This window comes from Peromyscus californicus, unplaced genomic scaffold (genome assembly GCF_007827085.1).
Source record: "Peromyscus californicus insignis strain IS unplaced genomic scaffold, ASM782708v3 Scaffold_14__1_contigs__length_90479793_seg_2, whole genome shotgun sequence".
In the NCBI taxonomy this organism is placed as follows: Eukaryota; Metazoa; Chordata; class Mammalia; order Rodentia; family Cricetidae; genus Peromyscus; species Peromyscus californicus.
This window is the reverse complement of record NW_026294436.1, coordinates 62,211,213-62,221,045: the sequence shown is the minus strand read 5'-3', so window position 1 is coordinate 62,221,045 and position 9,833 is coordinate 62,211,213. Positions and strand designations below refer to the sequence as shown.

Here is a 9,833-nt window from a genome sequence, read left to right as displayed (position 1 = left end):
CCCATAAAATATTAACCTTACCATGGGCTTTTTGGTGTAATATCTTAAGACAGTAGTTGTGTAAAACTATTACTTCCATATTTGTCTTTAGGATTGGGAGTTATGGAAAGTTCAAGATTTAGTATTTATACAACCTCAGGACCTGGGCCCCACTGCAATCTACGGCCAGTGTCACAATTCCCCCAAGTCCCACATACATGTGTTCTGTCAATTCTGCGGGCCAACCAGCCCTTACCAGACACATACCCAACATGACAGGGAGGAAGTTGGGGCAGGGCAATGACTAAGAAGAGGAATAGTTCTTTCTAATGATGCATTGCTTAAGTATGTTTTAAAATTAGAACTTAAACACTAAGATCTTTTGAGTTCTGGTAAGAAAAACGGACATACACAGCTAATCTTAACAACCGAATGCCTGCTAATTCGATTGCCTAGACTTCCACTCATTAGCCAAGCAGTGTTCCAAATTAAGACATCCGGTCTCCTTCAATTTTCCACTTAAGCCAGAACATGGGAGAATGGATTTGACCAATCAACTTAGGATAAAACCATGCATGGAAAGTGCCTTGCATTGTATATGGGTTAATAGCTGTGTGTCTTATGAAAAACCTACCTTGCCATTTGAAGTTCTTTGTATTCACAATTATCTAGGGAATTACCTCAACAGACTTGATCTACACTGCAGAAATGGGTCATATTTTTAAATGTGCATTTAGTGTCTTCTTAAATGATGAGAACATGAACATTTCCATTTGGGTGACCCTAAAGCATTCTAATAACTTCATATCCTGAACAAAACTGATATTAAAATGAAGATGCCATGCACTATACAAACTTCAAAATCTGTTATGCAATCATAATACAAAAACCACACAGGGAATTCTCAGTTCATATAATTTATTGCAGTTAGCACACAGTTTAAAAATTCACCAACACACCAATAGTACAAAACTAAACAGCATTATAAGTTATTCCCCCTCAGGAAATAAAACATACTATGATTGTCAAAGCTAGATGTCAGTCTAAGATTTAGAACAAAGGAAGAATGTGAAACTAAGAAAAAGAAAAAGCAATCACTCACAATGACCACAAAAAAAAAAATCCAAAAAAAGTCCGTTCTCTCACAGACATTGATTGTCTTCTCTAAATTAATAAAGATTATTTTAACATAAACTGTATTAAAAAAACAACAACAACAACAAAAAAAACCTAGAAACTCTTCAAGTAACTAAAGATAATGCTCCAAGGCCATTTTCACAGCTTTTTTTGTTTGTTTGTTTGCTTTAAATGCCATTACAGCCAAATTAACATACATTTGACCAAATATTTCCAAAACAGTCCAGCAACACACAATGGAGTTTTCCATTCAGTATCTTAAGCACAAAAATAGGCTATGTTTACAGTAGTTAAGGCGATCAAATTTTAAACAAAAGCAATTAAAAAAGAAAAAGGGAAAAACAACAAACATTTTCCATGCTACTCCCATAGACCTTATTTGTAAGTGCAAGACAGGAAAACAAACACTGTGCAAAACGCTTCTCCCTTGCGTGCTGGTCATTAAAACCACACGCTGGGCTGCAGCCTGTGCTGCCGACACACATAGTCTACTAACCCCCTTCCCCACGTCAGTCAAGGCAGTTCAGTCCTTTCAGCCTGGGGCTTTTTCAGTCCATAGAATCTTTTCATGAGTTAGGGGGTAGGGGGAAGGAAAGGAAATAGGGAAAAAAAGAAAAGGGAAGCAAAAAAGGAGAGAGAGAGAGAGAGAGAGAGAGAGAGAGAGAGAGAGAATGACCTATGACCTATTGTCAATTTGTGCAGTAGTTATTCTAAAAACGCTCAGCTGGGTACATGTGTACACCTAAACTCTGAGCTGGCATGGGTTCTGTGCAATTACAAGTGTGTTATAAATGCACACTGCACATGCAAATCTTTAAGCCGTTTGTAAACATTTATATGTTCCTTGTAATGTAGCGAAGTTATCAATTTGCAGCTTAAGTTTTTATTCAGCTTAACAGTTTCAACTTAAAGACAGTGGGAAAAGTCAATTTAAATTATATAAAATAAAAATAAAAACAGTGCATTTACGTTCTTCGTAACACCAGTTTTTTTTTCCCAAATGGTGCTATTTTTCTAAGGAAATTAAATAATTTTAAACTCACTCGTTAAAGTTATACAATGCAAACAAAGACAAAAAATATATTGAAACTCATGCATTTCTGTAGCGTTAATATTTACTTTTCAAGACTCAACTAAGAGCATCAACACAACAACCTGTCAAGTTCTTTGACACCCCCCCAGCCCGTGTAATCAATTACAGTATACAAGAACAGTAATTCACATTTTAAACACACAGTTCAACACTGCTGAAGCTGCAATATCCTTTTTCATCTCAAGCAAACCTTCACAGAGACAGTCCCAGTGACCCAGTGTACTGTCAGAATTTCTCTCACTGGGAACTGTCAGAAAACCAGAAGTTGCCACAGAAAGTTTTAAGTCAACTGCTTGTTTAAAAATAGATAATCCAGCATTTCAGAAATTTTCCATTTGGGTCTAAAAGCATTCAGGTTTCCAACAGCCAGAAAATATTCATGCAATTTGAGACATAGAAAGAGGCTAATAAAACTGGAGGGAATTTCTACTTTGAAAACCAAACAAAACAAAACAATGTGGGGCACAGGAAAAGCGCTCAAGACAATGCAGTGTTTACAAAATTAAGCCATATGAAAGCATTTTGTGACAGAACCATTTGTTGAGAAGGATTTATTGGCTAACTTGGCCTACCCCTCAAAGGAAAGACACCTCTCTACTTCTGACTTGCTCTAAAGTTTCTTTTATCAGAATGCTAAATTAGTGAGATTCTCATGCTATTATTCTAAAGTGCAAAAACAAGTTAAGATCCCAACTTTTCAGTTCCAGGAAACAAGACTGCTTTTAGACCGTACCACAACTATATAGAGATCTATGTATATATATGTATATGTATATATATATATATTATTTATATATATATATAAAATTATTTCCAAAGTTCTTGAGAGCTATCTTCTAAGGTCCAGTCTCTGACAGTGGGCAAGCTCAGTGCTTCGCTTTTGACCGACAAGGAGTTCACCAACTCACAGTGGAACTTGCGGATGTGTCTGTACAGGTCTCCCGACTGCGTGAACCTGCGCTCACACCACTTGCAGGCGTGGGGCTTCTCTCGAGTGTGCACCACGGCGTGGCGGCTCAGGTTGTGCGAGTACTGGAAACTCTTGCCGCACTGGGTGCACGTGTAGGGCTTCTCCCCCGAGTGAGTCCTCTCGTGGCGCTTGAGGGTGTACATGCAGGAGAAAGTCTTCCCACACAGGGAGCACGTGGGCACATTGACATCGGCGGCAGGCTTGCTGCGGATGCCGTCCTGCTCGCGGAAGTGCGTGCTCAGGTGGATCTGCAGGATGTGGGGGCTGGGGAAGACTTTGTTGCACAAGGGGCACATGAAGATCTGGCCTGCGGGGCTCAGGATATTGGAGACATAGGGAAGCAGACTGCTCTCCATGCCCCCTTCCACCTGGACCCGCTCGCTCTCTGGGGTCATCATCTCGTCGTCGCTGGCTTTGTCCTCCCGATCCAGCTCCCTCAAGACCGAGTCCTCCCTCAGAGGAGCCAGGTGGGCCGGCTCATACTGTACCCTGTTGTTAGTGCTCACACTCTCTTTCACAGTGCTATGTTCCATGTCATAGTCATTAGTGCCAACATCACTCTCATCACAGGACGCCTCTTTCTCCACCTTCACCTGCACCAGGTTGCTTCTCAGCACGTCCTGTGAAGAGAAATAAGAGCTGTTCAGATTTTCAACTCCTGAAAGGCTGGACTTGACAGACAGGTCCAGCACACAGTCAACATCTGCCGAATCCCTCACGGAGGTGACAGACCTCTGGGACAAAGACTCTGTTGAGCTGCAGGGGCTGGCTACTGTTTTTCCAGCTGCTGTGGCGTGTGGCTCGGCCTCTCCGCCAGCCTGGGGGATGCCTGCTGAGTCTGAGGGCAATCGCATCCACATGTTCCCAGGCTCAGCTGCCAAGTCCCTTTTGCTGGGCAGAATGTTCAATTTCTCATCTTCGCCTTCATCTTCATCACTGGGCAGGTCACCTGCCATGTGGCTGCTGCCGTCTGAGAGGCTCTCGACTTTGTCCGAACAACTTGAAGCGTCTTCTTCTTTTTTGGTACTGTCTGCTTCTGTGGTGGCTTTCTCTTTCAGCTTCTTTTTGCAGACTTTGACAATGTCATACATGTGGAGATAACTGGCAGCTGCTAGCACGTCCTCAATGGGCAAGTCTTTGAACTGGAGTTTCCCTTCATACATGAATTCAAGCAGGAGAGCGAAAGCGGGGGCTGTCACAATGTCGCTGTTCAGATGAACAATGTCTCTTTTGTCCAGCTGGTCCTTGTAAAAGAGGTGGAAATACATGCTGCATGAAGCCAGCACAGCTCGGTGCGCCCGGAACTGGGCATCTCCCACCAGAACAGTGCAGTCACAAAGAAAGCCCTGGTGTCTCTGCTCGCTCAGACACTGCAGCAAATGTCTGCTGTGGTCTGGAAACTCCATGCTGTCTTCATAACCTGGGGAAAGAGGAGGTTCTCATTAGAGCCTGGTTAGGAGTTTAGCCTCGAGTCCCCACTTTAAAACAAATCCGCCTTAGTGGAGAGTTCCATGTCTATGAATTTTAAATCAGGCTCACACCCCACAGGACTCCCAAGTCACACATGCGACCTAAATGCACTTGCCAAGGACTCCCTCACCCTTCTCCAAACTCCTGGTCAAGTTTAAAGACTTCCTTTAGCTATAGCCTATTACTGAGGACAAGAATCCAGACTTCTTCCAGAAGAAATTTAACCAACTACTCAGCAGATGACGTTCCACAAAACCTACAAGACAGCTTTAACTTCAAGAACTCACAATAACAAAGTGAAGTTCCACACAAATTCTGAAGGAATCACGAAAACTTGCCTAACCATTCTTTTGATTTTATCACTTTTCATACCTGACTACTGAGAGAGCAAACTGAACACAGACACATTTGGCTGAATTGAGGAGAAAAAAATGAAATTGCATAATTAGTCCAGAAATCAGCAAACAACTTACTTTTAAAGTCAGAGTGTTACAACAACAAAAGCCCTGTGTGTAAGAACAGATGTTGGTGCCGTAAGATTTGCAGGTAGTGCACACGCAGGAGATCAGACAGAACAGCACCGACAGATGGAAAAGATCATCTTTACTATGAACAAATCCAAACATTTTTAAAATGAATGGGGGGGGGCTGTTTCTTTGTAGAACAATATTATTAGCACCCAGAGAGGCTGTTAACTCTGAATATTCTCATCTAAACTTTGATCTGCTACAGGGCAAAACAAACTCCATATTAAAATGAATCAAACTTTTACCACTATAAAATGAGGTGCAAAAACTTTAGAGGTTCAATATTTAGTATTTTTAAAAAGCCTTTCTAGAAAAAAAAACAAAACAAAACACTTTTTTCCCCTGGCTCTGCCTTCCCTCACCAACAGAAAATACTTTGTTTCAATAATAACTTGATAGATCTTGTTTTCCCAGCAGTTCTGTTCTTTCAATTATGCATCTTTGCCTTGTTTTCCGGCAAGGGAGGAGGTGAGGGAGAGAAGGCAAAGAACTGGTCAAAATTCAACTGCAGTGGCTAAAGATAAAGAGAGCCCACTTCCCCATCTTGGGAGCAGAAGCAGGGCTCCCAGCCATCCACCCCAGCAAGTGCATCTGAGGATGGTGGCTATGGAGTTACTATTCAGACCCAGCTTCCCTCCTCGTCCACACGCTGCTGAGACAGTCAAACTTTCATCCTAAACTCAGATACCTCCTGAAAGACTCGACCAATAGAATAAACCAAGATTTACAATACAATCACTTTAAGTGCCCCACAGCTAACATCAATCCTAATCCTGGAGAGGGCTAAAAATAAAGATTGGAGGGCAGCTCACAAGGTAGCCGTGATCAAATTAGGAGGCTGAGAGGACAGAGAGGGCCGAAGAAGGAAGCTTATAAACATCTGATCCAGCTGACTGTGGCCATATGGCAGCTGCTGCCCAGATAAAGAGATTAAGAATAGAGGGTGCGATTACAGCTGTCTGGCCAATTCAGGCAGCTCGAATCTACAAGTTCTAAATTAGTCGCTAACACTGAAACTCCTGCAAATAATTATTGTTATGCTGAAATAAAAGATCTCTTAAATATATATTTGAAAGAGAAATGGGGAAACTGGTCAAACTATTCTCCTAGGGACAAAAGTTGTCTGTCTTTTTTTTCTCCCTTCTTAAAAAAAAACAAAACAAAACAAAAAACCCAACAACAAAAACCCTCCGGTTTCAAAAGCACTACAGCTGTATGCTGCTTTCAGTAATGCTTGCCGAATGTTTTGAGGAATAAAGTTTCACAGTGGAATTAATTACACAACAACCTAGCTTCTTAACCAGAATAATCTTCTCATATAAGTTTGAAAGCTGGATTCCAGACCGTTTACTGTTTCTGCCCCCCTCAAGCAAAAGGAATCTAAACAGCACCGAACAACAAAAGGCATCTTAATCCAAAGTGATCTCAAAAAGCCATATTCCAAAGCCTTTCTTACCATCTGAAAACTTGAAATATTTCTGTGTATTAAAGTTATTTACTTCCTCAAAGAAAAGAAAGAAAAATTTAAACCAAGCAAGCCCAAGACTTTCAACTCCAGTAAGACATCACTTCATGCTCAATTTCACATATTATTCATAAAGTGGATTAGAAAAGTAATGTGATTTTTTAAAAAAAATTAAATAAAACACCCAAACACAAAGATGCTCCATCTAATCTCTTGCTACTCCTACCTTTAGGACACATAAACTTGATTAAGTCCTTCCCTCGGAGTCTTGCTGGCTCCAGGTCTGTTACATCGGTGGAAAAAAAGCAGACTAAGAGAGACAGATGCAAAGTGGAGATGATGTTGGAGAGGAATGAGATACCTTCCCCACCACAGATCCGCACACACTAACTCCCTGTCTGTGTGTTAGAATAAAAGGCTGAGGGATGGCAGGCTGTCAGCTGCTCTGACATCATGTTCAGATGGAAATGCTACCTCCAGCTGCGCTCCTTTAATGCCATATGCTACTCCTCTACACTCCTGCCACCAGCTTTTTCTTAGGAGAACTTTTCTCTTCTGTTAGTATAAACAAAATACTTCAAAGTCTTCCTTTTCCCCCCCAAACTTTCTAACAGAAGAAATTGAAAAACTCAGCATATGGAGTCCTACTGTATTTATGGAATCGCAACACTTCTGCCTCAAGTTGGTGGACTGGCTTACATATGACAGCACACTCGAGCTCAGTGCTATTCAGGAAACCCACATTCACTTTTATTCAACTCCAACGTCTAGTTTCAAAGGCAGCTTAGGGATATTTTTAAACCAACCCATTTGACATCTCCAGTCCCATTTCAACATTATTACAGCATGTTTTTCCCCCTGCGGAGATAATGGTAGACATCTCCAAAATGTTGGCAGACTTATTAAAAACTATTACTTCAGCGTGGCTCACCTTATTATTTCACTCTTACTTAAGTAGCAACTTATCTGCAACTACCTCCCAGGAAAATAATTCACACTGCCACCGTGAATGCAAATTTCCATTCTCAGCATCAACAAACTGAAACTGCACTTTCTGAAATCCTGGAAAGTATTTCAGCTCAATAAGGCAAATTAATAAACCAACACACCCCGCTAGTCACTTAGAGTGACCACATCTCATCTTTCTGCTCAGAAGAGGCGTCACTTTGTTTTGCCCTTGGTCTCTATCACTTTGGGGAAGGGGTTGTAATCACCAGGAGAGGTGGGAAGCCAAGTGTAGACTTTGGGAACTTTCTTGGCTAGAGTTCGTGGGTCTTTTCTAAAGGCTGATGAAATGTTAATGGAACCGGGGCTGGGCCGCCCGGTTCCCTGCAAGGTGCTGCGACATCTATGGATGTCAGGACACATCTCCACAGACTTGGGAGGGTGAAGAGTAGAGAAAAAGAAATCGGGGCCGGAGGCGCAAACGTCCCAACCCGGGCGACAACCACTTAGGCTCGCCTTAGAAAACCGAGGCAGGGAGCTAGAGAACAAAACCCCAACTCTGTCCTGCCCTCGCTCACGACTCACAAACCTAACTTTCTCTAACTTCGCCGTGAATGACATAATTCTGAACTCGTTCTGGAGGCACACTGTACAGATACCTTACTCCCCTGCCACACACACACCCTCTTCTCCGCAGATGCCCTCGCCCCATTCCAATATATCCGACATTAATCACCCCGTTTACCCAGTGGGGTGGTGGTGGGGGTGAGTGACAGTTTAATGAGCCCCGAGCACCGCAGTGGCCCGGAGACATCCACTCCACAGACCAACCCGTCCAAGTCTCGCTACCGCGGACCCACGGAGGTTCTGTGAGGTTTGGGGTTTTGGTTCTCAGAGGTGGGGGCAGGGTGCCCCGGGTGTGTGTGAGGTTTGAAGTGGGGGGGGGGGGATGCAAATCTTCCGCAGTTCGCCGTGCATAAAGCACTCAGGGAAAGAGGAAGGGTGAAACCACCGGGAAGGAGGTGCAGGGCAGAGCGCCGGTGCAGCAGGAAAACACCTTCCACAACGGCCGAGAAAACAGACCCGGGTCGCGGCAACAACAAAAGAAAAGTCGCAAGAAGCGGCGCGGCGACCGCTCCCCCCGCTGCCGCCGCGCGCCAGCCCCCGGGGCCTCCCGGCAACCGCAACCCGGGCGCCGCGCCCTCCCCCTCCCCCGGCCCTGCAGCTGCACCGGCCCCGGAGCCGCGGCCGTCCCGGGCGCTGCAGCTGCGGCGGCCCGGACCCCTCCCCCGCCCGCCCGCCCGCCCGCCCGCCCGCCCTCCGCACCGGGAGGCGCCGCCGCAGCTGCACCGAGTCCGCCCCGCGCCGCAGCTGCACCGGCCGGGGAGCGCGGCCAGGCGAGGCGAGGCGAGCCCGCACCGCCCGCCCTCCGCCGCACTAACTAACTCCGCCCGGCGGGAGCCCCACGGCCGGCAGCGGGGCAGGGCGGGCGCGGGGACTCACACGGAGCGGCCCGAGTCGCCGCGTCCCCGCCGCGTCCTCCTCCTCCTCCTCCTCTGCCGCCGCCGCTGGACTTGTGGGCGTCCTCCGCCGGCCCCCGCCCGCCCGCCGGCCCCGGCCCGGGCCCCGCGCGCCCCCGCCGCCCCCCGCCCGCGCTGGCAGCCTGAGGCGCGCGGCCGAGCCACAGGGCCCCACTCTTTCAACGGCTCCCCATGGCAGCAGCCCAGCGGCGGCCGCAGCCTGCCAGACGCACGGGCGGGAGCGGGCGGGCGGGCGGGCAGGCGGGCGAGCGCGGCGCCGGGCCGGGGGGCGGGGCGGGCGGGGCGCGGGCGGGGGGCGGACGACGCACACGCACGCACGCGGCGGCGCGGCCCAGATGTGGCCCCGCCCGGCCGGGCCGCCCCGCGGCCCGCCGCTCTGCGATTGAGCGAAAGCGGCGGGCCCCGGTCCCTGGCCCGCCCCCGGTCGCAGCGCTGCCCAATAGGAGAGCGGTGTTTCGAGGGGGGCGGAGGGGCGGCGGGACTGACGGGGCAGCTCGACCAATGGCAGTGGCGGGCAGGAGCTGCCGCCTGCGCGCGCCAATCGCAGGCGGCGACTGTTGGGTGGGCGTGGCCTCTTCGGGGAGGGGCGGAGTCCGCGGGCCGCCGCGGCGGCGGCGGCGGCGGCGGCGGTGGCAGCAGCGGCGCCCCTCTGGGTGACTTGGCCGTGAGAAAGTGAAAGGAGCCCGCAGGCGGCGGCGACAGCTGC

At 47.4% G+C, this 9,833-nt stretch overlaps 1 protein-coding gene across 6 annotated transcripts; it reads right to left on the bottom strand.

Annotated features, from left to right (window-relative positions):
- Positions 1-880: 880 nt before the first annotated feature.
- On the bottom strand, positions 881-9,219 carry Zbtb18 (zinc finger and BTB domain containing 18). 6 transcript variants are annotated; one of them, XM_052737755.1, is made up of 3 exons: positions 9,090-9,122; positions 6,868-6,951; positions 881-4,599 (listed from the first exon to the last, which is right to left on the bottom strand). In XM_052737755.1, exons 2-3 carry the CDS (start codon positions 6,878-6,880, stop codon positions 3,017-3,019), a joined length of 1,596 nt encoding a protein of 531 aa, XP_052593715.1. In that variant the 5' UTR covers positions 6,881-6,951; positions 9,090-9,122; the 3' UTR covers positions 881-3,016. The 6 variants fall into 6 exon arrangements, with proteins under 6 accessions (XP_052593715.1, XP_052593716.1, XP_052593717.1 ...); XM_052737756.1 differs by lacking the exon at positions 9,090-9,122 and adding an exon at positions 8,913-8,929; XM_052737761.1 differs by lacking the exon at positions 9,090-9,122 and having other exon boundaries at positions 3,687-3,799; positions 3,912-4,599; positions 6,868-8,284.
- Between the last annotated feature and the right edge of the window lie 614 nt (positions 9,220-9,833).